The 27,741-nt window shown below is 41.2% G+C and overlaps 3 protein-coding genes across 6 annotated transcripts in view; 2 read left to right on the top strand and 1 right to left on the bottom strand.

The window, feature by feature from the left end:
* The window catches only part of LOC131126244 (zinc finger protein aebp2-like), a 9,067-nt gene extending 3,425 nt beyond the window's left edge, over positions 1 to 5,642 (top strand). Inside the window, 10 exon segments of the mRNA XM_058068566.1 lie at positions 126 to 250; positions 1,103 to 1,170; positions 1,941 to 2,078; positions 2,778 to 2,820; positions 3,506 to 3,581; positions 3,707 to 3,726; positions 4,310 to 4,354; positions 4,588 to 4,704; positions 4,893 to 4,958; positions 5,451 to 5,642. Of these exon segments, the coding sequence (XP_057924549.1) occupies positions 126 to 250; positions 1,103 to 1,170; positions 1,941 to 2,078; positions 2,778 to 2,820; positions 3,506 to 3,581; positions 3,707 to 3,726; positions 4,310 to 4,354; positions 4,588 to 4,704; positions 4,893 to 4,958; positions 5,451 to 5,552 (800 nt within the window). The 3' untranslated portion in view covers positions 5,553 to 5,642.
* cog5 (component of oligomeric golgi complex 5) lies at positions 5,021 to 12,609 on the bottom strand. 3 transcript variants are annotated; one of them, XR_009129118.1, is made up of 23 exons: positions 12,103 to 12,390; positions 11,823 to 11,962; positions 11,683 to 11,740; positions 11,562 to 11,616; positions 11,248 to 11,317; positions 11,064 to 11,184; positions 10,831 to 10,961; positions 10,522 to 10,681; positions 10,294 to 10,406; positions 9,399 to 9,476; positions 9,139 to 9,220; positions 8,848 to 9,043; positions 8,571 to 8,732; positions 8,405 to 8,504; positions 8,117 to 8,227; positions 7,951 to 8,013; positions 7,755 to 7,858; positions 7,410 to 7,647; positions 7,260 to 7,336; positions 7,057 to 7,183; positions 6,869 to 6,948; positions 5,708 to 6,241; positions 5,021 to 5,671 (listed from the first exon to the last, which is right to left on the bottom strand). XR_009129118.1 is itself a non-coding variant. In XM_058068540.1 (23 exons), the coding sequence occupies exons 2-23, from the start codon at positions 12,143 to 12,145 to the stop codon at positions 6,109 to 6,111; spliced, it is 2,442 nt and encodes an 813-aa protein (XP_057924523.1). In that variant the 5' UTR covers positions 12,146 to 12,252; positions 12,414 to 12,609; the 3' UTR covers positions 5,021 to 6,108. The 3 variants fall into 3 exon arrangements, 2 of the variants coding, with proteins under 2 accessions (XP_057924523.1, XP_057924524.1); XM_058068540.1 differs by adding an exon at positions 12,414 to 12,609 and having other exon boundaries at positions 5,021 to 6,241; positions 12,103 to 12,252; XM_058068541.1 differs by adding an exon at positions 12,424 to 12,609 and having other exon boundaries at positions 5,021 to 6,241; positions 12,103 to 12,252.
* ipo8 (importin 8) lies at positions 12,275 to 27,642 on the top strand. 2 transcript variants are annotated; one of them, XM_058068535.1, is made up of 25 exons: positions 12,275 to 12,934; positions 13,999 to 14,080; positions 14,384 to 14,540; positions 14,628 to 14,786; positions 15,080 to 15,236; positions 15,532 to 15,621; positions 17,233 to 17,327; positions 17,511 to 17,595; positions 17,695 to 17,829; positions 18,289 to 18,388; positions 18,636 to 18,712; positions 18,945 to 19,061; positions 19,377 to 19,466; positions 19,972 to 20,137; positions 21,039 to 21,199; positions 21,312 to 21,437; positions 21,538 to 21,613; positions 22,922 to 23,047; positions 23,189 to 23,286; positions 23,395 to 23,490; positions 24,797 to 25,017; positions 25,154 to 25,359; positions 25,487 to 25,717; positions 26,432 to 26,561; positions 27,117 to 27,642. In XM_058068535.1, coding segments are annotated over exons 1-25 (3,066 nt in total). In that variant the 5' UTR covers positions 12,275 to 12,850; the 3' UTR covers positions 27,118 to 27,642. The 2 variants fall into 2 exon arrangements, with proteins under 2 accessions (XP_057924518.1, XP_057924519.1); XM_058068536.1 differs by having other exon boundaries at positions 12,276 to 12,934; positions 21,538 to 21,604.
* The last annotated feature ends 99 nt before the right edge of the window (positions 27,643 to 27,741 follow it).

Here is a 27,741-nt window from a genome sequence, read left to right as displayed (position 1 = left end):
CGGAGAAGACACACAAGTCAAATGATGCACACTTTTATATGTCAAGTACACTCAAACACAACACACATTTGGGCAAATCTGAACAAATACAATATGAATGATCGTGTCTTTTTTTTTTTTCTTAGCCCGTCCTCATGACTTCTTCGATGCCCAAACCATGGATGCCATCCGCCATCGAGCGATATGCCTCAACCTGGCAACACATATTGAGAGCCTGGGCAATGGACACAGTGTGGTGTTCCACAGCACGGTACGCACACACACACACACACACACACACACACACACACTGACTCTTTTGTTGCTGAGCCGTGACAACACGATGGATCTCAACCCTTATCAGCCACTTCTCGGTGTGTTCGCCGCATACAGTACAACACTGGTGGTGTGGTTGTATAACAATAATAATAATAATAATGCATTTTATTTGTATAGCGCTTTTCAAAATACTCAATGGAGTAGAATAAAAGCAAGTAAACAGAGTAAAAGATACATTAAAATACAACATTCATTCATTAATATACAACTAAAACAAGAGTAAAAGCGGGGCACAGCAGTCAGGTATAAAAAGTTAGACATTAAAAACAGATTTAAAGAGGTGGGTTTTTAGTTGTTTTTTGAAACTGGGAAGGTCAGGGCAAGCACGGAGTGAATGGGGCAAAGACTTCCAGAGGGTGGGGGGCAGCGATGGAGAAGGCTAGCTATAATATATGCAACAAAGTCTCCTCCATGCTGGATTATTGTAACGTGCTCCTCATCGGGATCCCTAGCAAGAGCATTCACAAACGCTAATGCATCCAGAACAGCGCTGCTAGGATCCCTGATGAGGGTGCGAAAATACCATCATACCCCCCCCCCCCCATCCTGGAATCACCGCACTGGCCCCCTGTGGAACTGAGGATCCAGTATAAGATGGCCCTCCTCACCCACCAGTGTGTACACGGTGACGCTCCATATACCTTTTGTTGTGTTGTTTTATCGCTTCACTGTAGGTTTTATGCTTTCTTTGTAGCACTTTGACATTTCTATCATGTAAAGTGCAATATAAATAAAATGTATTATTATTATTAATAATGAATGTCTACCGTGTGTTTGCTTCCAGGTAATAGCAAGGAGGAAAGAAGAATCTGGCAAAGTGAAAGTTCTTTTACACTGGACACCTGAAGACATGTAAGTTTTTTAGATTTTTTTTTAGGGGTGACAACAACCATGTAAGGACTTTTATTTTGGAAAGGGAAGGCATGAGTTCAAGTCCCACTGCGGACATCCAGAAACTGCAACTAATCGTAGGAGTAACGCTACTCTGCTTCCTGATTTTTTTTTTTTGTGCAACGTGTGTGGTGCGTTCGTGTATGCTGTACATGGCAACATTTATAGCACAGCATAAAAGTCCATTTCCTTCCGTGCCGCATTGTGGCCTGGTGGTTAGCAAGCACGTCTGCCTCGGAAACGTAGAGTGAGGTAGACGGCTGACTGCTTCGGGGTCACATTTACACGTGGGACCCCTTCAGGTGCTGCAAAGGACTGTCAGTCTCACCTTCTGACTTTCCTCCGTGGTTTGTTGTCGTTTCCGCAGAATGATGTCACACACTCACATTAAAGACATAGTCTTGGCACGTAGTTGGGTGCTTCAAGATGGGTGAGGGTGGTTGGATGTGGGGTTTTCATTCTGGTAGACAAGGAATAATATATGTTTTGTTGGGATGAGGTTGGAATCTGGGTGGTTAGGGGGGTGGGACTAGATAAGACTTGACTTCTTCCCATTCCCTTTCGAACATGTGTATGTGTAGGTATATTTATTTGTGTTGATTTATGTTTGGTTTGTTGTGCTTTGGATGATGTTCGAAATAAAGGAGAAAAAAAGACATTCCGTAGGAACTCTTGGGAAATCCTTGTGTATGATAAATATGAATTAGCAAATAATTAAGTTTTTGTTTTAGACTGCCAGATGTTTGGGTGAACGAGAGCGACCGACTGCAGCAGAAGACCAAGATCGTGCATCTGTCCAAGCTACCAACCGACACGGCTGTACTCCTCGACCCAAATATTTGCAGGTACGTGCATCAGAGTATGAGAAAGTAATATTCACGGCTAATAAAATAATAAAATGTCTCTACCTGTTTTGTATTTCTGCACAGGATGTTCTTCTAAGCTGTTCCAAAGGACAGCTAGAGCCGTTCTGAAATCCTCCTCTAGGTGAACCCCTCTAGGAGTTTAGAGACTTGTGTCCACAGTTTGCCGAAGCCATGTCTAATAGGTGCTTATTAGCACAAGATAATTAGAGAGATGTTTACTGTAAGTAGAGAACGACAGAGTAATTGTAGACACATTTGTAGCAAGAAGCCGTCTTTGTAAATACTTCAGATTTGTAATATATTTTTTTACCTTGACTTTTTCTCCTCCAAAGGAACTGTAGCTGTATGTGCCCTTTTTCTACCAAATGTTCTAAAAATAGTTGCTCCAGTTGGATGTGGTTGAACACTGGCTGTCAGTTCAAACATAGTGACAAGTGACTGTAATTAGTGGCGTGCTACGGCAAGGTGTCCATGAATGTAATTCCATCCTTGGTCTGTTGAAGTCGTCAACGCAACTGGTCCATCTGCTGTATTGTTCCAAAGAGTGTGTGTATGTGTGTTTGTGTGTGTGTACACGTGTTTGAGTGTGTGTTTGCTTAGGTACATCATAAAGTTCACAAATTGAGACTCAAGGCTTGGATGTTTTGGATGGTAGATTTCAGCACAGCTGCCAAGAAGCATTTCCTGTTATTTGGAAGCGAGAAACAGCATTTAGAAATGGAAGAAATACAAGCTAAGACTTGTGATGATTGTGACAAATGAAAATAGATGCGACCTAATGATGTCATAAAGGTCGTGAGCGCATTAGTAACACTATGCTGCAATAGATTGCTATCCTCATCCTCCAGTGCCTGCAAGGAACTTGCATTGAACACCTGAATCATTTAGACAAAGTTTGGGAGAATGCGTTGTGGTCACATGACACCAAAATGGCGCTCTTTGGCATCCACCTGATGTATTTGAGGGCAGAGAAATGTTTAATATGAACCGACTGTTCCGATGTTTCGGTATGTTTTGCACATATCTCTGCTCTCCAACAGATGTGTGATCTATGAACGGATCAATAAATGTCCTCTGGTTCAATTAGAATTTTGTATTTAAGCTTTTTATCAGTCATCTTCATCATGCTGGTCATATTTTTGACATCATAAAACCAAGACCACTCCTAACGATTGATCAACAGGACGGCAAGGCTACAAAGGGGCTGTTGGGAATTTTCCCATTCGGTTTCATAAGCATCATATACACTTTGTATCCTCTTAATATATAAATATATATGTATGCATGTACACTTACAGATATGCATACACCAATAATAGTAATAGTAAACCCCATATACCGTTACACACAACCGGAAGACGGATACTGCTTTCGATTTCCGAGTTAATTAAACGCAACATTAAAGGACCGGTGATTTACTATTGCATGACGTCATAACTCGTCGCCGGAAGTGTTCCTCTGCAATGGCAGGTCTTCTGAAAAAGGTACGGGTAGAGGTCAATATTTGTTTTAATGTTTACGCCGCACTTAAAAGAAGCTATACGTTGTATTTGTCTAATTATGATACAGTTAAGCGTTTTTGTTTGTCGTCGATTCCACAGCTCAAAGCGACGGCTTTAGCTAGCGTTTAGCTTCACTCGCTCCATTGAGGGTTCAAAATGTTTATACCTTTTTAATATTAACTGTATAATTCTTCATATGAACTTTATGCGTTGTGGTTATTGCACGTTATGCTGTCAAAATTCCCAACTACAAGGGAAGTATTTGTGGTTTAACGTGTTACTTTACTACTCATCGCATAACGTAACGTAAATACGGTTGTGGCCTCGCAGCAATGGCTTTGTTCAAGAAACTATGGTAAAGCTAAATCTATTTAAACGATGTCGTGAGAATTTGAAAAAAATAACACATTTCGTTATTGGGCGTTTTATCCAGGACTAAAGGCAACAAAGCCACATTTCGACCTTGTTTATATTATACGCTCAATACCAATGATGGCCTCTGCTGTACAAAAAAGTACTGAGGGGTCGAATTGATGTTATGTCCTTTTTCTGCAAGGTTTCACAAATCACAAACTGTGTTTTTATCAATCTTTAGGGTCTGTAGATTAACCCAGTCCAGATTTGAGAAGTCTAGATGTAGTGCTTTTTGAAGCGAACTGGGTCTAATAAGGACTAGGTGCTTTAAAAAAATGTCTCCATCGTTTTAATACATCTCCTGATCATCTTTTATAGTCAACCGGCCTGGTCGGACTGGCGGTGGCCCAAAATCCACATGAGGTGAGACACACACATCCATAGTTGTCAGAATTGATCCAGTTGGGTGCACACAGACCAGGTTCAGGGTCTCTGCTTATATTATTAGACAAATCATACAGTTTTTATGGTTTTGAAGAAACAGCCAATGTTTTTTCTGTTTTACCTCAAATAATTGAGACGCCTGTGTAAATGTTCACATCATTTCAAGTGCAACCGTACATCATTCCTCTAACCTGCACGGGGTGTTTTTCCAGCGGCTGAAGATTCTCTACTCCAAAATCCTGGCCTCTCTGCAGACCATGCCGCAGGATGCTGCCTACAGGAAGTACACTGAACAGCTGGTCAGTGAGAAGTATGGCCACGTCCAATCGGTGAGTGGGAGGGAAAGGTGATGTGTAACTGTCAATACAATATTATTCCAGTATTGTGCCAGCAGCAACAGTAGTAGGGATGAAGATATGCTCACCAGTTAAATATAGTTATATTCCCTACATTGTGATTCAATATAAAAATCTCAATTTCGCACTCTGCAGTACCATGACATGTACTTTGTTCACAGGAGCCTGATGTTGAAAAGTTGGAGAAAAAGATCAACTGTGGACAGATTGAAGAGGTCATTTTCCAGGTACTGCTCACAAAGCTGCAGACTCGTTCATTTATTGGTCAACATTCAGAATGAGTCTGAATTATTGTTGACAATTCTTCCATACATATATTGGTCAGGCTGCACAGTGGATGAGTGGTTAGCGCGCAGCCCACACAGCTATCGGCCATCTCTGTGTGGAGTTTGCATGTTCTCCCTGTGCATGCGTGGGTTTCCTCCCACATTCCAAAAACATGCTAGGTTAATTGGCCACTCCAAATTGTCCATAGGTATGAATGTGAGTGTACCTCACCTCTCACTCGAAGACAGCTGGGATAGGCTCCAGCATCCCTAGTGATGATACGGATGGAATCCATGTAATCGGTTTCGGATGATTTCAGTCGTAGATGATATGACTTGGTGGCATAAAACCCTGATGGGAACATCCCTACAAAATTTCATGATGCAATTATCAGTTTTCTAGTGTGTAATGAAAACGTGTGTGTGTGTGTGTGTGTGTTTGTGTGTGTGCAGGCAGAGTGCGAGCTGGCTTTGTCAAGAAAGATGTCTGAATGGAAACCATGGGAACCACTGATAGACGAACCTCCTCCCAACCAGTGGAAGTGGCCTATTTGAAGGCATCTGTGTATAGTACTGTCATTAATCCAATCAAATAAAAACACCTGTGTATATTAGTGTCATTAATTAAAACAAAACACCTGTGTATATTAGTGTCATTAATTAAAACAAAACACCTGTGTATATTAGTGTCATTAATTAAAATAAAACACCTGTGTACTGTCACTGGAAAAAAAAGCATACCGTTAAAGCTTTAAAACCACGCCTGTGTATGAAAAAGCTTTGTAATAGTCTAAAAACGCCTGCTTATAGTTGATTTAAAATAGCTGTAAAAGATGAACTCCAAAAAAAATGTTAGCATTGAAGTATGTTACTAATGGCACAGAAATGCTAGAGAAATTTACTACACAGAACACATCCATTCACTGTCATTCTTAGTTGTACTGAGCATATACAGGCATGAGTAATATTTCATGAAAACATGCAGCTAACGCCATCCACACTGAGTAGCGCGAATAATGCTTTGAATGGTACATCTGTACCACACCTTCATAAACCCCCCATCAAGAGACACTTCTTTACTGACTTAAGGTAAAACCGTACACACGCGTCATCATCCTGATGCCTTCACGTCCAAAGACTCTTTGGTGGCTCGCTGCAGCAGCTGGAGCATTATGGGATAGATGGGTGCAAACTCCTTCCCCTGCCGAGCCCTTACAGACTGGACGTACGCCTCCAAGGTGCCCCTACAGAGGAAGCGGATGATTTAATAAGTAAGAAGTCCGTTTAACAAAAACAAATCCATACTTTTGTCAGAATAAAGTCTGAACATTAGAAGAAAAGTCTCAAATTTCAATATTAGAAAAACAATGATTTAAGTAGGGCGGCACGGCGGTCTAGTGGTTAGCGCGCAGACCTCACAGCTAGGAGACCAGGGTTCAATTCCACCCTCGGGCATCTCTGTGTGGAGTTTGCATGTTCTCCCCGTGTATTTGTGGGTTTTCTCCGGGTACTCCGGTTTCCTCCCACATTCCAAAAACATGCTAGGTTAATTAGCCACTCCAAATTGTCCATAGGTATGAATGTGAGTGTGAATGGTTGTTTGTCTATATGTGCCCTGTGATTGGCTGGCGACCAGTCCAGGGTGTACCCCGCCTCTCGCCCGAAGACAGCTGGGATAGGCTCCAGCACCCCCGCGGTCGAAGCGGTCGAAAATGAATGAATGAATGAATGATTCAAGTAGAAAGTCATAATTTTACAACAATAAAGTTGCTGTATTAGTACACAAAAATACTGTAAAAATGATATTTTTAGAGCTGTACTTTTACCAGGCAAATGGTAAAAGTATTATTCATAATTATTCATGCGGTCACCTGATGAGTGTGAGTCGGTCTTTCTCTGAGGGATGAGCATCCATCCACTGGGAGTACCGCGTGATGGACCACTCCGCTCTCTGTGAGTGATTGACACAACGCTTTACTTTTTCCATTTCCTGCGAGACTCCATCAGGTTGTACAAGCGTCTGAAAGCGTGTTGTCGTAAGTGTGCGATGTGTACAGGCCTGGTAAGGGGACTTGAGCTCGGATGGGGCCCTGGCGAACAGGAAGTGAAGGACGGTGCTGTAAGGAATGAGCTCGCCCACAGCTGGGCTGCTGATGATCAGATTGCTGGTCTGAAACAGAAGTGGCCTGAAGCAGGTGACAAGTTTAGGACTTTTTTTCCGAGTTTGTTAAATGTTTTCTGAATGAAATTGAAGCTACATACCGAAAGGAGCGAAGCATTCTGTAAGGTTTGCCCAAATCGGATACTCTTCTGCATAACGGCGCCACGGCCAGCTCCATCTTCAGACAACAATCGGATGCAGTTGACGGTGAATGAAATAAACAACAATAAACTAATTATTGTTATCCTCACCTGTGCACAGTCGGTCGCTAACTGCATCTTTCCGCCCTCCCCCAGGGGGCGCAGCAGGCTGGCATGTCGTATGAATAACTGGATGGCTCGCTGAGCAATGGCCTCCGTGCTTTCATAGATGAAGTCCGTGCACTCGAAGTGTCTGAAGTAGTCGCTCATCACTCTGGAAATGAAACCCTGCAGCTCCTTCATGTAGAGCGAGCAGACAGCGTCAGGCTTCCCGGGGTTGTCCAGACCGCTGCAACACACACAAAATATGTTCAAGGACTAAAAAAAAAATGGAGGTGCACAAAATGGCGGTTCTAGTTGTGTAACTGTTGTTCAATGAAAGCTTTAATGGCTGACCCTGAGAAGTCCTCCTGGTGCAGCGTGATTATGATGGCCTCTATTGAGTCGCTCACTGACTGCAGGAGGGGCTGCACTGCGCTGCTCATCAGGGCCTGCCCTTCCTAAAAAAAAAACACCAGGGAAGCAGATGCCCAGACGTCCCATTTTATGATATATTTCTATCCATAAAAACACAGAATAGCGGCATTGATACCTCCAAAGAAAAAGAGAGAGCCTCTGCAGGAGCGGTCGGGGTTGGACCCAAACTAGAAATAATCTGCAAAAACAAGACAAAACAGTTACGACTTTTTTTTTCCCTCCCCAACATGGAGGATATTGCTCAACTTATTGTGTTACAGTATGTTACAGTAACGCCTCACCCTGGCAACAGCCTGATGCAGACGGTAGAGGGAGTTGACCACGCCGATGTTCCTCCTCTGGCCTTCAGTTAATGGGCCAATCACCTGACTCGCATCACCCTGGGTAACCAACTAGCCCCCCCGACAAATGCAATGCATTTCAATGTAATGAAATAAATGCAATTACAGTTTTCATATTAGTAATTATAGTTATTTACTAATAATTGTTGAAGCTGTATCAGGCTTAAATCATCCAAATCAAACTGTGACTTAACGTTTTGAACATCGGAGGTCTCAAATGGTCCATACCAGCTGTTCAGACTTGACACAGAAGAGCTGTACGGTCTTGGCGGCGTTCTTGGCAACAGCAAGGTAGAGATCTGAATCGATGGATGCCACGTTCAGCTCACTGCAAACAAACAAAGATGCTAAGATAATGTTCTTCTGGGGGTAATCAACTTCCACGCATGCATGCCTGCTGATGGTCCTGATGATGCTTTCCAGCTCATCATTGGAGGGCGGGTTGCGTCCCCCCATCGGGAACACCAGGTTGATGGGATCGAACAGGCGAGACAGGGACTTGGAAAGGTAAGCTGCTTCATATGGACGCAGAGAGTCCTTGAGAGCCCTCTCTGGGCTGCACCCAACGACATGAACCACAAAACACAAACAATGCATGTTGTTTAGAAAGTGTGGCTGTGGAAAGCCCCCCCCCCGGGACAAAACAGTGCTGTGGAAGGAACATGGCTTACTTGTAGTCCTGTTTGCTTTGAGAGAAGAGATCGAGGTTGTCCGTTTCTGGCTCCAGAGTGGCATCCACCCCCCCGCTGTTCATAAGTGCGCTATGCAGGCTGGCACTATACTGCTGGAGGCGACGCCAGAGTTCGTTGTACAGTCGCAACAGTTTGGGATATTCTCCTTCAAACGCTTGCTTCAGGAAAGATGATGCTAGTAAGAGGAAAAAAAAACATTAATATTTATCCACTCTACACTATTACACACTATTACACACTATTACACACCGTTACTGCGTACCATCCTACCTTCAGTTGCTTTGTGAAACTCTTCTCCCAGATTGGTAGTAATATCAGTCCAAAAGGTATACAGGATATCGGGGTCACCATCCTGTCCGTAGGCAAATATGAAAACACGCGTTAAAGCATTATAATATCCAACTCCTGTCAAATTGAGTTGAATCGCTCCACTTAAAAACCAAGGAGCAATGTTTACTTTTCACCATTCATTTTCAGTTTGTTTGTTTTTTAATCCCTTAGAACCCTGGTTCTTCAGGCGTATCACTTACCTTAATGATCTCATCAATGAAGCACCTGTGAGTGACAGGGTCTCGCTTCTTCATCAGGACCTTCTGAAGATGCTGCACCTGCAAATATAAGAAAAACAATGACGTGGATATGCTAACATGCCCAAAGTCATATTCATTCTATTCAAGTTGTGTCCAATTTGTCTTACTTAATTATTAGTTTTCACACAACTGTCACAATAATAATAGTCATTAGCGTGATCACATCCATCCATTTTCTATACCGCTTATCCTCATTTGGGTCACGGGGGTATGCTGGAGCCTATCCCATCATCAGCATTACAATAATAATAACACTATCCCTGACATCACTTCCTGTCCACATGGCCAAAAGACATTTATAGAAAACACAAGCACAAGTCTTATTTATGTCTTAAATTGCTTATTTTCTCCGATTATATCTACTATATTGGGTAATATGAGTGTAAAGGTGATTATAGGGGTGCTATATCATGTGTACATGGCTCTAATAATGGTAAAAACTATATTTAGAAAGTCCTAAGAGTGCTTGTGAAAACACAAGCATGAGTCTCATGTCTTAAATGGCTTATATTCTCTGATTATATCTACTATATTGGGTAATATGAGTATAAAGGTGACTATAGGGGTGCTATATCATGTCTACATGGCTCTAATAATGGTAAAAATTACTATATTTATAAAGTCATAAACGCATTTTTCATGCTCTAAGTACAAAAATAAACATTTCCCTTTAATAACACTGACTCCTACTTTGCAGAAGTGAACTTGAACTGGTTGTGTCTCTACGTAATTAACCCCGCCTCCCACCTAAAGCTAAGCTGCAGCTCACCTCTGACCCTAATGAAGAGAAGCGGTATAAAATATTGGATGGATAGATGGATGTGTAGTTCCTCACTTTTTTGCATGCAGAACATATCTGGTCCATGAGTTTCTCCAAGTTTGTCCAAAGAGCGGCGCGAAAAACTGCCGTGCTTCCCGGTGTTGGGAGCACCGCTCTTCCTGGGGCACCTGAGTCGGGAATTACAGCGGAATATCATTTTTACTACTTTAGATCCACTTATTCACTTCTTGTGTGCACACAAATAGCATGCTATGCAAGATTAGTAATTACGTATGTCTTCACCTCTGGGGTTGGCTGGCTGTGTCAGGCTCTTGATGTCCAGGGCGCCGATGATGCTCTCCTGTATGGTGGTCTGGTAGGCCGCCAAAACGGAGGCGATGGTCTCTCTGAGGTTGCCAAGGTTGTAGAAGACTTGCAAGGCGGTACCAACCTGGGTCGGATTCTGACAGATAACAGAGAGAACAGATATATGTCCCATGAAGCTGAACCATACAATAAAAACATAGGACAATAACATCAAAAATGTTAAATGTCTCCTCCCAACCCCAAATAACAAGACCTTCTCCAAATGTTTTGTTTTGGTTTTTTTACCTGAATTTCTGTTCCCTGTTCCAATAATCGTTTAGCCTGGTTCTCCACCTCCAGCCTCGCTCGACTGATCAGTAGCAGGTCATTCTCTATCACCTCAATGCCGTTCAAATTGACTCCTTGAGACAAATAATCTGTAGTATTTGAAGTAGAAGGAAACACAAAAAGATAAATAATTGAATGGCTGAACATTTCACAACACAACGCGGTCCTCATTGGAACTAGTTTGGACTGACCTAGCTCATTGAGGCTGTGTGCAGCTTTGGTTATCTCCCGACTGCCACCCTGAAGCTGAACCTGAAGCCTCTTGCTTAGGTGTAAAATACGAATAATCCTCCGGAGAAGGTCACAGGCCACCTGGATAGAAAAGGGAAGCAGATATTAAGATGCTTAAGAGACCTTTTTGCTCCGGGTGTTTACCTGTAATCTGCCCAGCTGAGTGATCCTGGCGACAATCCTGTTGTATGGATCCACAATTTTTGTCCGTATCCTGAAAAACACATGCAAGAATGATCATACTTTATCATGGCAGTGTGCCATGCCAGTTCAGGGATACTGAACTATGTTATAAGCGTAGCCAATCAGCTTCAGTTCCTGCTTTGCACCAAGCAAAGGCTCCAGCACCCTCTTGAGGATAAGCGGTAGAAAATGAATGAATGAATAATGAATGAATGTTTTTAGAATGTGCATTGGGATGTAAATGGTCGCTGGGCTGCATTTTGGCACATTCTTACCTGTCAACGGTCGCCTGAAGAGCACTGATCCTTGTCTGCATCATCTGGAGAACCCCTGAAAACAACAATACAGCTCCATAACTGCTAAAACTCTGGTATGATTTCTTATGTTAATACGTACCTTCTAGAGACTCTATACCAGTTGCCTGGGCTAATAAGTCCTCATGTCTGGCAACCACCTGGAAGGTCAAACAAGTACTATTATACGGAGAAGAGTGAAGTCTATACAGTCCAACCCAATTGTGTGTATGGCGTCCATGCCTGGCTGTGCAGCTCTTTATCCAGCTGACTGATTCCTTGTGCCAGCTTGGCAAGCTGCTCCGCAATGACAGCATGGTGAATAGCCTGAGCAGTGTATGCCTTCACATCAAACCCCTCTGACAGGAAATCAACGTACAACTCTGCCAACACACACAGTAGCATATAGGCTATGTAAACACGAGTTACACGTATTAAAAGTTAGCATTTTTTTTAAATACGTTCTAAAAGTATTTAATAAGACTGCGCAAAATGCCGACAATGGCTTATAGAGTGCTTTTACCGTCTTTCAGTGATGAATTCACGGGTACTTCGCTGCCCTGCATCGTCCGTTCCGTGTTGACTTCCGCAATGGGTGACGTTGCAGTGGTGACGTGTGCACGAGACGTTCAACGACTCTTCTTCTGTGGTTTTATTTTCTTCATCCGGGTTCCTAGGTGGCAGCAGCAAACAGTAGAGTGATACTGGAAATGTAACGCCGATACAGAAACGGCTACTTTTTCCGTTAGGTTGTCCTGCGATTATGACTGCTTATTATCTTTTACGACAGGTCCCGAACCAATCAATAAAAATACATAGCGATTATATACGTACAGTGCAATACCTTTCCATGCTGTTTTGACTTAAAAAGGACGAATGCGGACAGTACCGCTCCCAAACTCAAGATGGCGACAGACAACGGCGCTCTCGAGCAGACGACGAAGAAAAATGAAGCCGTAAAGTGTGTGTTCAGTTTACTTTTACGTCAACCAATTGCTACTTAGCGGCTGTTTTGTTCTTTTAACAAGCTTTATGAAATTTCACCGAAAGAGCTGTGATACCGCATCATGTGTAAAGAAAGCGCCAGTGGATGAGACAAACAGCAGCGGTGCTCGCCAAACGGCTTTTGATACGTGGTCGTTTTGACTAAATGTCGAGTTGAGTTACTCAGGCGACATTTAATTAATGCAGTCCCCCGACGGCCTTCGGAATTGAGTGCGTGTCGTTAGTTTTCATTGCAAAAACTGGACCTGTGCATGTAAGTGAAATCAATGGATCCCAATCGAATAATCCAGGCTCTGAGGGGAACTATCGATCCTAATCTGAGAAGATCGGCAGAAGATGAACTCAATCAGGTGGGTGCTGTCAGAAGCAGCGAGTTGTTTATAGTCCTTCATTGTGTGTGTGTTTTGTGTTTTGGCTTGAGATTTCTACTGTGGTTATTACGTTGTTGTTTTATGCACCTACAAGTACAAAAACTACCGTCGGGTTGTCATTGGTTATGGGCCACCACGACGTTAATTAATATATATACTTATACAAATATAAATATTGTAAATTTTTAATATCGCATGTAGTTTGCGTGTATCATTATTTGAGCAGTATGTACGGTGGCCGACAGGGGGAAACACGCATCAACGTCCAGGCGCTCCAAACAGAAATGATCCAAAACGAAATGCGCACGCACACACCATATAAACACATGCAACGGGAAAATGCTGCAAATTAACAACAAACAAATTAACAAAAAATGCAGAAGAAGAACGTCTCACACAGACACACACACAAAACCCCTGCAAGTTCATGAAACGATACCAGATCTTAAGAGTCATCTATCTTTAAAGAATAAAGATGTAATTCTCTACGGTAGAGACACCAATTTTAAACCAAGAGTTTAACAAAGACATAAAAGTAATCTAGCATGCCCCCTTTCTTCTCTGCATCCTATTCATGTCTTTGTCCGTCAACGGCATTTATCTCATCAACAACAAATGCAAAAGAAAAACCCAGCAAATGCCAAAACTACACACACCTGTTATGTCACTTTGTGGTTTTCACTGTATTGCTCTTTATTTAGACCACATATATACGCATAATAAAGACTTTGTGGGGATTTTCGGAGTGTCTGTGAACGCACCTCGTGGTTATCTTGAGGCAGTGAGCAAGTGTTGTTATGAGATGTGTTTGTGTGTTGTGGAGATGCATTGCTGTTGATGTGTTCAGGTCCAAATAAAGCGTCAGCATTAATTAGGCTTACATATTTAATATAATTAATGAAATTAATTATATATTTTTTTCACAATACTCCATAGTGTTTGTATCATCCATATGGTGTATAATAATATAATATCAAATAAATATTTTCCCCACTGCATTATGTGATGTCCAATTCCTTTCTATCTTTTTTGGTCTCTTTTAGTCCTACAAGATCATCAACTTTGCACCAACTCTGCTCCAAATAATTGCATCAGAGCAGGTGGAATTTCCTGTCCGCCAAGCAGGTATGACTTTAAATCCTGCAATTACATTTTATGATTGTTATGATATAGGGATGGACATGACGAATAAATACAGAAAAATACACTGCAGTTATTTTACTGTGGATATAGAAATTATGGAATTTGTCCGCAACACATTCAAAATATTTAAATTTCCCAAATGTTGTCATCATAATTCCACATTTTCCATCCAGCATTTCAGCTCAGCTTCAGCATTCACATGCAAAAACTGTTTAAAATGTCCCAGTTGTACCAACAATAATTGATTGTGTATCTGATTGCCTGTGTGTGTGTGCGTCCTTACAGCTGCTATTTATCTGAAGAACATGATTAGCCAGTACTGGCAGGACAGGGAGCCATCGCTGGGCAAAGTCGTGTTCCCCTTCAACATTCATGAAAACGACCGTCAGCAGATCAGGGACCACATTGTGGAAGCCATCATCCGCTGTCCTGAGACCATACGGTACATATAATCTCTCACTTGTTCCAACTACTGAGTTAGTTCGACTTGTACGATAATAACATCACATGTCTTTGCACTATTTTACAGCGCCCAGCTGACCATATGTCTTCGAACTATCATCAAACATGACTTCCCAGGACGTTGGACGGCCATAGTGGACAAGTTAAGTTTGTACCTCCAGTCAAACAACAGTGGCAGCTGGTATGGCAGCCTTCTGTCGCTCTACCAGCTGGTCAAAACCTACGAGTGAGTATTCTGCTTTTAATCCTATTTTCAATGGCGCCCTCAGGGGGTACTGCTGACCTTTTTCCTTACGCAAGCTCACATCTATCTTTTAACTGTTTTTGATTTGCACCATACAGTAGGGTGTATGTCTGAGGTATGCACATTTTGATATTTGTTATCAGTTGCAAGACACGAACCACAGTGGAAAAAATAGGTTGATATTCATCCACTATCATCTAAAATATTGTTTCATCTTCTTCTGATGTGCAATGGTTCTCTCCAGTGGTCTTTATCAGAACGCGTGTTCACTTCAGGTACAGGAAGGCAGATGAGAGGGAGCCATTGCTTGCAGCCATGCAAATCTTTTTGCCGAGGATTCAGCAACTTATCATCCAGCTGCTCACCGATGCCACAATATTTGCTGCCCTCATTCAGAAACAGATCGTTAAAATCTTCCATTCTCTTGTACAGGTATGTTTGTTTCTTGGCCTTATACAGTGTACATTGTGTATCCTAATAGCCAGCGTGCTGTGCTTGTTTACCTTAATACACCTAATAGATGACATGGGAGATATTCCAATAAATAGTAGCTGTAGCTGTGTAATGACAGCTTATGTACCTCTGGTTTCGTTTCTGTATTTGATCAGGAAATGCACAAATTCTATGATTTTTAGTCAAGAAAATGTTAAAATGATTGGAATCTTACAGAAAATACTAGAGTACTGTACTGTAATTACGGTGATCTTATTCTGGGGTATCCTTACAGTACTCGCTGCCCCTCCAGTTGATCAACAACACTGTCATGACTCAGTGGATGGAAATACTTCGAGCCATAATGGACAAAGATGTTCCTGCTGTAAGACCCATGCACACACACACACACACTCATCATTTTCCTGTCTATGTTAAATTATTGTTTCTAACAATTGTTTTTATTAGACGTATCACGAGTGCTCATGTCAAGAGCACTTTAATCTTTAATTAATCTTGCAAGATTAAAACTAATTTGCTACTACCCCTATGACAAGGCCGCTGTGGATGATACAGAATATGCAAGTGGCAGAGCACGAGGCAGGATTGGAACCACACATTAAATGCTATACGCACACTATAAACCTTGCCAGCCAACCTACCTCAGTCACTTGTGACATATGGGTTTTTTTGGGTATTTTTCCATCAGAGTTGAACAGCTACTGCCGTGCTAATATCCAAGCAGACGCTGGAATAATTCAAGATTTGATCAAAGTTACTGAAGATTTGTCAGATCAAAAGATTAGTTGGCTGCATAAGACTTCATGTGATAGTAGCCTCTATTTCACTACTTTCTGGTAGTGCACTCCAAGCATCATGGGAGCTGTAGTTCTTTTAGCATAAACATAAAAATAATCTACTGCAATAACTTCAACAGCATTATTTAAGGTTTTTGTTTCAATTTGTGGAAAGAAGTTCACAGTTAAAAGCAACATGCAAACCTCTAAAACAGGGGTGCTCATTAAGTCGATCGCGAGCTACCGGTCGATCGCGGAGGTGGTACTGGTCGATCGCTGGTCGATCGCGGCGTGACATTAAAAAAATATCCCAGCATCAATGCCGTCACTTGATTGATATACAGGGCAGCCATTCAGATGACACCTGAATGTTGCCCTTCGGGCGACCAATCAAATCAAACAACGTCTCTAAGTGCAGCAGAACTTACGATGTCAGCCTATCATCCATCCCCGTTACTTGATTGACATACAGGACAACCAGTCAGATGACAACTGAATTTTGACCTTTAGGTCACCGCTCATGCGTAAACAACGATGCAAAGTGCTAAGCTAGTCGGCGAATTGCGAGATTTTAAGCCCTCGCTAAAGTTTATGGTCACTAAAATGAGTGAAGGAGCTGGACCAAGTAAAAAGGCAAAAACTGGACCAAGTAAAAAGGCAAAAAACATATCACTTCCATACGGATATGGAATATTATACGGATATTATGATACGGATATTATCCATGACTGATAAACATTTGGAAGTGTGCTTGAGGCTGGCTATCAGCAGCTACTGTCCGGACTATGCATCCCTGGCTGGTTCAATTCAGTGCAAGTCATCAAAGTAAACTCAGGTAATTACAAAAAATGTTAATAGTTAATTATGTGTGTTTTGCAATATTGGCTCATTTGGTTATGTAAGGTACATCAACATACATTGTACGTACAAATAATCCTCAATACATTTGAAAATAAATAGATGTTTTGCATTTTTGTAGTGGGTAGATCATTTTGACTCGGTCATTTTAAAAGTAGCTCGCATGCTGAAAAAGTGTGAGCACCCCTGGTCTAAAACATATCATATAGTCCAGAGCACAAGAGCATATAGACACCTAAAGTGTGGAATGTTTGATGAATGTAATCTCTTTCTGCCTTGCCCAAGGACGGTACACTTTAACACCAAATCTGGGTTCATGAATCGCTTGTTCCATTTGTTAGGAGACGTTGAAGGTGGATGAAGATGACCGTCCTGTGTTACCATGGTGGAAGTGTAAGAAATGGGCCTTGCGTGTCATCACACGACTTTTCAAGCGGTGAGAATGGAACTTTTTTTTTTTTGTTGTTGTTGCAAAAATAGTCTTTTGCTGTTTACGTAGGGATTTGATCCTTATTGATTTTGTAAGTTTATTTTATATGGATATGAACATTCGGGATTATACTCGTGTGGATAAAAGACGCCTGCCACAGAAACGCTCTCTTCCTGGTATGTTTTACAGCTATGGGAGCCCTGGCAATGTGACAAAGGAGTACATTGAGTTTGCTGACTACTTCTTGAAGACTTACGCAGTCGGTATACAGCAAGTAAGTATTTGCCTTGGTTTGAAATGGATTTATTTGTTGCTCGGAGTAACGATCTTGCTTTTGCCGTGGCACTTATTTCTGTTTGCGCCTTCTGTCCAGGTCTTGCTGAAGGTGGTGGACCAACACCGACAGAGGCAGTATGTTGCGCCTCGTGTTCTGCAGCAGTGTCTCAACTATCTCAACCAGGGCATTTCACACTCTCTGACGTGGAAACAGATGAAGCCACACATGCAGGTACCACGGAGGCCAAGCGGGACATTTAGCATTACCATGTTTGTGGAAGGATCTAACCTTTATTTGTATAGCATTTCATAACCTCATTAAACCAGCTCATGGTGTACTCACGGCATGTTTGGGCACAGCACGATGATCCCATTCACATACACGTGCGTGCATACTACTTAGATTAGCGATAGAATGATGTGATGTGAACACTCCTTGCAGTTTTTTGGTAATTGACACATATAACAAATATGAAGACTCTAAATAATCCAATGCAGTACATGCATAGCAAAAATCCATCCATACATTATGGCCATTGTAACTTGTGGGGAACAGGCAAGGATGTTATCAAATTATTTATTACGTGTACGATTGACTGTACAAATTATTAATCGTTAAAAGTCAGTGGTTTGTTGACAGAATTGAATGAGTTTTGTCGATTGGTAAGATTTCATCTTTCATCTCTTACAGACGATTTGTCAGGAGGTGATCTTCCCTCTCATGTGTTACAAAGATGAGGACGAGAGGCTGTGGCAAGAAGACCCATTTGAGTACATCCACATGAAGTTCAGTAAGTACTCTCAAAATATATACTGTATAGAAATCACACAATGAGAAGTGGGTTGTATGGAGGGGGGTGGTAATAATACAATAGTAATACATAGTAGTCATGTAATTTTGCTATATTTTGGAGAGAGAGAGAAATAAAAAAGCAAGTATTTATATACAAATAGTAAATTAAGATACATGAAATGACTAGATCTTCCAGAATTTACACCTATTCTTTTTAGGTTTTTAAATGTGTCATTTTGTTCCAGATCTCTATGACGACCACGCCCTCCCAGCCACTGCTGCACAGAGTCTTTTGTGTAATGCCGCACGCAAGAGAAAGGAGGTGAGAAGAACAGTACAATTATTGTTGAGCATTACATTACCCTTCGTAGGAACTGACTTCTTGTTTGGACAGTTTATCCTCTAGAAATGTTTTTATTTCTCCATTCTACCAATGCCAGTTGCCTTGGGTTTTTTTTTAAATGTATGAATGTTTATTTGGATTGGATTGTAAATGATGCTAGATAGACTATAGGCATATCACGTCACCATTTAACAAGCTTTTCTCTCACAAGGTTATGCCTCAAATGATGGAGTTCTGTCATCAGATCCTGATGGATCCCAGCTGTGACTCTCATAGGAAGGATGGGGCACTGCATTGCATTGGTGCACTAGCTGAGCTACTACTTAAGGTATATTACAGAGGTTCTTGCATTAAAAAAATGCCAACAACTTGCATTTAAACATGAAAGAAGAACCGAATCAAAAGTGAAAAACTAAACAACACCCGTAGATGCGGACTAGGGGTGTCACGAACCTGACAAGCTTTCTCAGTGAGAAAAAAACCTTGTGGCCACTAGGCTAGGGTGATAATAAATGAATGAATGAATCACACAATAAATGAAAATCAAGTCAATCATATTGTGTGTCTGTGTTCCTCGTCTAATACCGCCAAGCAGACAGGAAGAGGTTTCACTCTGCATTGCTATGCTGTGTGTGTTTTACAGAAGCGGGTCTACGTGGAGCAGATGGAGTTGGTGCTTCAAAACTATGTCTTCCCTTTGCTCAACTCTCCATTGGGTTACTTGCGAGCCAGGGTAAGAGTTCATACAGTACCAAAACACCACTAATGTACTCACTTTGCACACCAAATTAGCATCATGTGAATCAGATGAGGGCGGCACGGTGGTCTAGGGGTTAGCGCACAGACCTCACAGCTAGGAGACCAGGGTTCAATTCCACCCTCGGGCATCTCTGTGTGGAGTTTGCATGTTCTCCCCGTGCATGCGTGGGTTTTCTCCGGGTACTCCGGTTTCCTCCCACATTCCAAAAACATGCTAGGTTAATTGGCTACTCCAAATTGTCCATAGGTACGAATGTGAGTGTGAATGGTTGTTTGTCCATATGTGCCCTGTGATTGGCTGGCGACCAGTCCAGGGTGTACCCCGCCTTACGCCCGAAGACAGCTGGGATAGGCTCCAGCACCCCCCGCGACCCTCGTGAGGAAAAGCGGTAGAAAATGAATGAATGAATCAGATGACACCAAAATTGAACCTCTGTCATATAAGTTTAATCGTTCTATTACTTTTTTTTTTTCCTCAGTCATGCTGGGTCCTCCACTGTTTCGGCCAGCTCAATTTCCGCAATGTGATGGCACTGAGGAATGCGGTGGAGTTGGTGAAAAAGGACCTGGTCGATGACAATGAGATGCCTGTCAAGGTGGAGGCAGCCATTGCTTTACAAACCTTGGTCAGCAATCAAGAAGAAGGTATGTCGAGGAAAGCCAACACGTGGTTTTGAAGTTACTGCTGTTTTGCTCTACGGCAGGGGTCGGGAACCTTTTTGGCTAGGAGAGCCATGAAGGCCAGATATTTTAAAATGTGTATCTGTGAGAGCCATATACATTTTTTTAAACATTGAATACAATAAAATGTGTGCATTTGTATGTAAGACCAACAGTTTTAGATATAATGGGCTCTAATTATGTAGACCAGGCACACTACCCCACGCCAAGGGGGTGTGGCCAGCATACTTTCGTGAGCAGCGCAGTGTCTAATAATAAATCAAATACTTGCTGCCATTAATACAACTTCTGCTGCTGCATAGTTTTGAACCGTATTCAGTACACGTATTTCATTCTTTTGGCCATCTTCATCAGAAGACTTGGTTCTGCAGCTTTAGCTATTTGACTAAAGGAGGAAAGTTTACATTTACATGTTTTTTTGACATCTCAATGACCGAGGTAGACTACAGCATTACCCAGTAATAATCAAGTTTTGGTGTTTGACCTGGAAAATATCATCAGGAAAGATAGATATAGTTGGCCGTATTGCAGCAGAATATAGATGGAAGAATTAAAATTCATAAGAAAGTTGTTGATTTTGAATATTATTTTTAACAGTCATTTCTGTGATGGTTTACTTTAAAATGTTAGCAAAAATACATTTTTATTGTGGTAAGAAATGCTTGAGAGCCAGATACAGTCATCAAAAGAGCCCTACCTGGCTCCCGAGCCATAGGTTCCCTACCTCTGCTCTACGGCGTCAGTTAGACAGACAGGGATGGGAAAAATGTTGAAGAGCATTCACACATGTTATTCTGCAGCACATTCATTGATACAGAAATGATCCATTCACGAATGAACTTTCTTCACTTGTGCCTTTGTGTAGCAAAGACGTACATCAGGCCTTACATCCGACCAGTGATGCAAGAGCTGCTCCACGTGGTTAAAGAGACCGAGAATGATGATTTGACCAATGTCATCCAAAAGATGATCTGCGAGTACAGCCAAGAAGTTGCAGCAATTGCTGTTGACATGACACAGAGCCTGGTGAGACATAGAGACATAACCTCGTACATCATTCTGTATAGTCTATTGACACAATATATGTACCGGACATACAGGTATGTTTAACCATCGGGTGTATACGTGTACTTCCCAGGCAGAGATCTTCACCAGGGTTCTTCAGAGTGAGGAATATGAGGAGAATGAAGACAAGACTGTCATGGCTCTTGGTGTTCTTAGCACCATCGATACCATTCTTACAGTCATGGAGGATCACAAGGAGGCAAGTCATCCTCTATATTGCTTCCCTAATCACCCATATAAACAGATGAATAAAAAGTAATATTAATGTTTTTTTTCTTTTCTTTTATCCTCCTCCTCAGGTCACACAACAGTTGGAGGGTATCTGTTTGCAAGTGATCGGTCTGGTGTTGCAGAAACCTATCATAGGTATGGCAGGTGTGTGTGTTGAATAGGCAGTACAGTTTCAGATTCTTACCTTTTCACTGCGGCACATCTTTTCTGTAGTGTTAGTAGAATATCTTCACATTAGGGTTGTCACTATTACTACTAATATTTTAACATCACTTTCAAGAAAACTACAATGACACAATATAGGATTGGGCAGACTCATTTATGACACGTATGTACTTGGTAATGGTTTTATTTCATTTGAACATGCATCAGATTCCAATTGAGTGCATCCGGGGAGAGCATAATCCAGGCTGGTGTAAGACAAATGTGTCATTGCTAACACGGCTAACTTACATTCATTCAACATTTGTAGAAAAGCTAGCCTGTTTTCTTACATTGTATCCATTACCACAATGGCAATTGACAATTGAATCTGTCGTTTCTATGTTCGGTATTCCCTCGTTTATTGCAGTTAACTGGTTCTAGACCCGGCTGTGAAAAGTGAGTCTTAATGATGTAGAATTAGAAGTTTATAAATAGAATAAAACCTGTTTCACAACCTTGTTTTAACATTATTAGAGCCCTCTAGCCATGAAATAACACCCCTATAGTCAACACCGTTGACAATGGTGGCTACTCTCTCATCAATGTAACATTACTGACACCTAGTGACCAGTGTGGAATACTACATCTCACATTTTTGTATCATCTTTGTACGTCTTATGAACGATTTGGTAATGGTAATGGTTTAATTTCATTTGAACATGCATCAGATTCCAATTGAGTGCATCCCATAATCAGTTCCCAGTTCCACATGTCCAAAAGGAGTAGGAAGAAGCAAAGCTTATTAAATCCTACCACTCCATCCGGTACTTTTACAATCAGTAACTGTTACATTTGTTCAGATCATATTTCTCCTCTCTTGTAGAGAAGACAAGTGTAAAATAGATTGGAGATTGCAGTACTGTAGATGAATTTCCTATTTACGCTAGAAGAACAACAGTGCTTCGAGTGGAAGTACTGAATTTCTGCGGTACTTTAGACAGACATCTTTTGTGCAGCAATTGTGTTTTGATCTGACAAATCTCAAGTAACTTTGATCAACTGTAGAATCACTACAACACCATAACATGTTGAGCGGCGATGGGGAACCACCGGGTGAGAGCAAAGTGTGCTTCCACTCCTTCCTTGTGCGCTGCCACGTCCATGTTGTGTGTATCATCGTCACCACAGTTCATATGTCTGATTGGCTTCTGGTTCCACTGTTCTCGCCAGACAAGATGTTTTTTGATTCAATGTGAAACAAAGGAAATGAAAGCTTAATTTTTCCACATGACATACATATTTTTTCAGAGTTCTACGAGGAGATCCTGTCACTGGCATTCGGACTTACATGCCAAACCATCTCCCCCCAGATGTGGCAGCTCCTGAGCGTCCTGTACGAGGTCTTTCAGCACGACTGCTTTGACTACTTCACTGGTTGGTTGAACCTTTATGTTACTTATACAGTAAAGGTTATATAATTATTGAATTATTTGATCCCGGCTGGTTATTACAGCCTTGAAACCAGCCTCCAAAGCCCTCTCGCTCTTGGCTAGCATGTTGCTTTTTTTGTTCCAGACATGTTGCCACTTTTGCATAACTACGTCACTGTGGACACAGATGTCTTCCTATCCAACCCCAAGCACTTGGAGATCATCTACAGCATGTGCAAAAAGGTAACGGTTCTCTTCTGCTGCTCATTTGCGTACCGAGGAAGAACCGAGTGGAAAGTTTTGCCGCTTTGCCTTCACTCGTTGACCATCGTGGTTCACCATCCATCCCAGGTGCTGATCACAGATGCCGGTGAGGACGCAGAGTGTCACGCCGCCAAACTTTTGGAGGTGATCATACTGCAGTGCAAAGGCAGAGGGATCGATCAGGTCAGAATCAGATCCTGCATTGCTGATAGGGATGAAATAATACAAGGTTTAGTATTGTTGTTGTTGTATTTGCTTTGTTTACTGTTAATATATTGACTTCATGAAAATAGTTTTGCATCTGCCAAGATGACTGTGGTGTGGGCATAACTACACACCTTTTACAATGCATTGATAGTTTATTCATGTTTTTATTATACAAATTATAATCCCACAAGAGGGCTGCACGGGCATAAAGAAAATAATTAGTAAACCAAACCAATCGTGGAAGTAACTTTTCCATCCTTTGATGGAAAATACAAGTTTTCTAAGCTCTAGCTGCAAAAATATTCAATTTATTAATATTAAATCTTACTTGGCGGAAATTCATTGCCACGGCTGGGTCTAGAACAGGGGTGGGCAAACTTTTTGACTCGCGGGCCGCATTAATTTAACAAAATTGACGGGGGGGGGGGATTATGTAGTATTTTACACGTAAGAGTCCATTTTTACACCTATATTTTTACACATATTTTACATGTAAAAGTGTCATGCAATCTGCTATATGTGCACTTTGAAATCATTTATTTGATGTAAAGTGTGTTTCTCAATGTATTATTATTATTGTTATTTTTATTAGAATTATTATTATTATTAGTTATAGTAATGTTATTATATTATTATTATTTTGTTATAATAATATTACTACCATTATTATATTAATATAATTAAAACAATATGAATATAATAGTAGTATTATTATCATTATTTGTATTACTATTATTGTGCTTGTGCTCCTTTTTCCAGGAGTATTTTGTAATATTACTACCATTATTATATTAATATTATTAACAACAATATTAATATAATAGTAGTATTATTAGCATTATTGACAACATTATTATTATTATTATTATTATTATTATTATTATTATTATTATTATTATTATTATTATTATTATTATTATTATTATTATTATTATTATGTGCTTGTGTCCCTTTTTACAGGAGCATTTTGTAACAGACCACATCAAATAACGAAATTGATAAAGCAGCTACCTCAACCATCAAAAAATTGGCCCAAGCCACGATGCTGAGGTTTTATGTTGAGTTCAAATGAAATATTTGGAAAAAACAGGCGGGCCATATTGAAACACTTGGCGGGCCGGATGTGGCCCCCGGGCCGTAGTTTGCCCACCCCTGGTCTAGAACCAACAGTGTAGCCATGCTCAACTGAGTATTATGGTCGCTTTGTCTTTTTCATAAGAGTGGTGTCCGCCCGTGTACATGTGTATTAGGTTTTACACACATTTGTGTATCTCAATCGTAGTGCATCCCTCTGTTTGTGGAAGCGGTCCTGGAGCGTTTGATGCGGGGCGTAAAGTCCAACGAGCTCAGGATCATGTGCCTGGAGGTGGCTATTGCTGCTCTTTACTACAACCCGGCCATTCTCATGCACACGTTGGACAATACACACTTCCCCCAGTACTCCCAGCCCATCACTGTACACTTCATCAACCAGTGGATGAACGACACAGAATTCTTCCTTGGGTGAGACAAAAACTTTTTTTCTTTTATTATTAAAGTCAATGAGACACTTTTTTTATGAGAAGAGCATTGTACGGTATCCTCTGCTCTGTACGCATTTTATCATTCTTTTCAACCGACCCTGCGATCCACTCACCAGGCTCCATGACCGTAAGATGTGCATCATTGGCCTGACGGTGCTCATGGAGCTTCCGAGTCGGCCGGCGGTGCTGGAGGGAGTCGCCGCCCAGATTATTCCTTCGATATTGCTGCTGTTCTTGGGCCTCAAACACCTTTATACCTCCCGTCACATCAATAAACCAGACCAGCTGGCCCATAAGAAGACTTTGGCTGAAGATAAAAATGGTGAGATGACAAACGGGGGGACCATGCAAGCATAAAAACCCCAAAGTGAATTACCATGTGGTCTTATGTCTTAAGAACCAGTGCCAGATTACATCCATATGCGGTTTGATGTTGTCTGTGTGAGCAGAGGAGATTCCCAGCGATGAAGATGAGGTGAACGAGAACAGCAATACTATGCAGCAGCAGTCCAGTACACCCATGGGCATGGGAGATGGGAATAATGATGAGGACTACTGGGATGATGATGATGATGATGATGATGATTGCTTTGAGGGAACACCTCTGGAAGAGTACAGCACACCCATTGACTATGACAACGGAGAAGACGAGTATCAGTTCTTTGCATCCGCACTGCTCAGTGAGTCCACATTTTTGTCACCCTTCTGCATGATTTATTATTTTTTATAAGACATCAGTGGAACCCGTTTATGTCGAGCATGTCATCAAGTACCGTGTACTTGACACATGTTGTAGTATTGTTAACTCATTATCACAGCAGCATGAAACAACAACAGCAAGACAGTGACTTCCTGTTCAGTGCAAAGTAAGCATCAAAATGGCAGGTGAATTTTACCACAGCAACAAACAAGATATACAAATGGATTTTATAGAAGAGAGGGCAACATGAACAGGTTCCACTGTGCATACAGTAGCATTCTGTGATATTTTATTATTTTATAAATGTTATATATTTTTATATTTTATAAAATATTTTATAAATTAGTGTGATTTCTTCTAACGCTTAAAGTTTTTTCTTGTAAGTCTTTAATTATTCATATTTTATTTTTGGGGGGGGGGCAGATTTAACAAACAAACAAATAAATAAATAAAAACCTTGGGCCACAAATGGACCATTGGACACCCCTGGCTTATAGGGAAGCTAGTTGTTTATGTAATAACTACTATTAATAACTACTAGTATTTAACATGAAATAGTAAGTAGACATCAAGCTCAGTCCAATGAGGATTTCTACAGGATATAATATGTTTACTCAGTATTAGTGTGGAAAAAAAAACTACAAATACTACCCACATTGTATAACCCTGCACTGTACTTATTGACTGTTTTTAGGGGTCCAGAGTAACGATGCAGCTTGGTACCAGTGTTTGATAGCACCCCTGAGTGACGACCAGAAGGCGCAGCTCCAGGAGATCTACAACATCTCACAACAGAGAAGGAGCAACGCCACCAAAGGCCAGTGGTAAGCGTGGTTCCTACGCAAATGGAAAGGATGGAATTTGATTTATGGAAGGTAGACAGTAGAAGAAAAAGACAGACTTATATCTGCTGATCATTTAAAATTTGATTTGCAAGCAGAAAACTATGTCCTCTGTTAGCGTTGCTTTACTGGGTTTTTGATTCATGGTATATTTCACAAGCTAACATGCTTGTTTGAAAGTTCTCTGGGGGACCTATTATGCTTTTTCCATCACACAGTGGGCGTGCCTGCAAGTAATAAAACTGACCATTTTCATGGGAACCACGAAATCCAAAGAAATACAGCTGAATAGGTGCAGATTCTGGAAGAACTATAAAGCTTTGTGTGCTGGTTATTGTGTGTAGCTGCTCTACAGGAGTCCACGACTCAATACAAAGGGCTGAAAAATGAGCATAATAGGTCCCCTTTAAAGCATATATTGTACCCCTGTGTGTACTGCCTACTTGTGGCGGCGTCATAGAAAAATCAGTATGCATAAACTTCAGATGGCACGAGGATTGAACCTTGTGATTTTTTTTTTTTTGTATGTATGTTTAGAGCGACTTCAGACTCCTAAGGATAAGGAAGCTGGTCCGACTGGTCAGCATCAGAATTTCACCTTTGGCCCATGTTTCTACCAGGTGGGCTAGCTGTCATCTGGGACGTGGTGCAATCATTTTAGTCAATACTGGAATTCCCACCAGAACAGACTTTGTGTGTGTGAGTGTATGCGTGGGTCTTTGTTGTAATATATATTATTGGGACATTTAAAAATGTTATTTTACAGTGCAGTTCATTAACTGTGTGTGCACGCGTGTGTGAATGGTTCTTCAAGAATAAAGCTGGGATGAATAACATGTTTGCATGTGCTGTCCTATAATCCGTCATCGTTGCTGTAGCAAAGCACTTCTTGTCATCTCATGAATTTGTCGCTTTCGAACGGACACACTGGCATATTTTACTCCTGACTATTGTGTCACAAATAAGACGTAAAAAAAGAGAAGAAACAGTGTTTTGACTTTGTATCTGTGCCTGGATTATGTTGTTTTGTTTACTGAAAATGATAAAAGAATCATGTAACATTTCTGCTGTTCTTGCTCATTTTCTAGTCTATAGTGACATCGTGTCAGACTTTGGTCCGAGGCATAAGGGAAATGTCTGCTAATTAAGGATGTTTTCAACC

Source organism: Doryrhamphus excisus, chromosome 3 (genome assembly GCF_030265055.1).
Source record: "Doryrhamphus excisus isolate RoL2022-K1 chromosome 3, RoL_Dexc_1.0, whole genome shotgun sequence".
Classification (NCBI taxonomy): domain Eukaryota; kingdom Metazoa; phylum Chordata; class Actinopteri; order Syngnathiformes; family Syngnathidae; genus Doryrhamphus; species Doryrhamphus excisus.
This window is presented reverse-complemented; position numbering and strand designations above follow the sequence as displayed.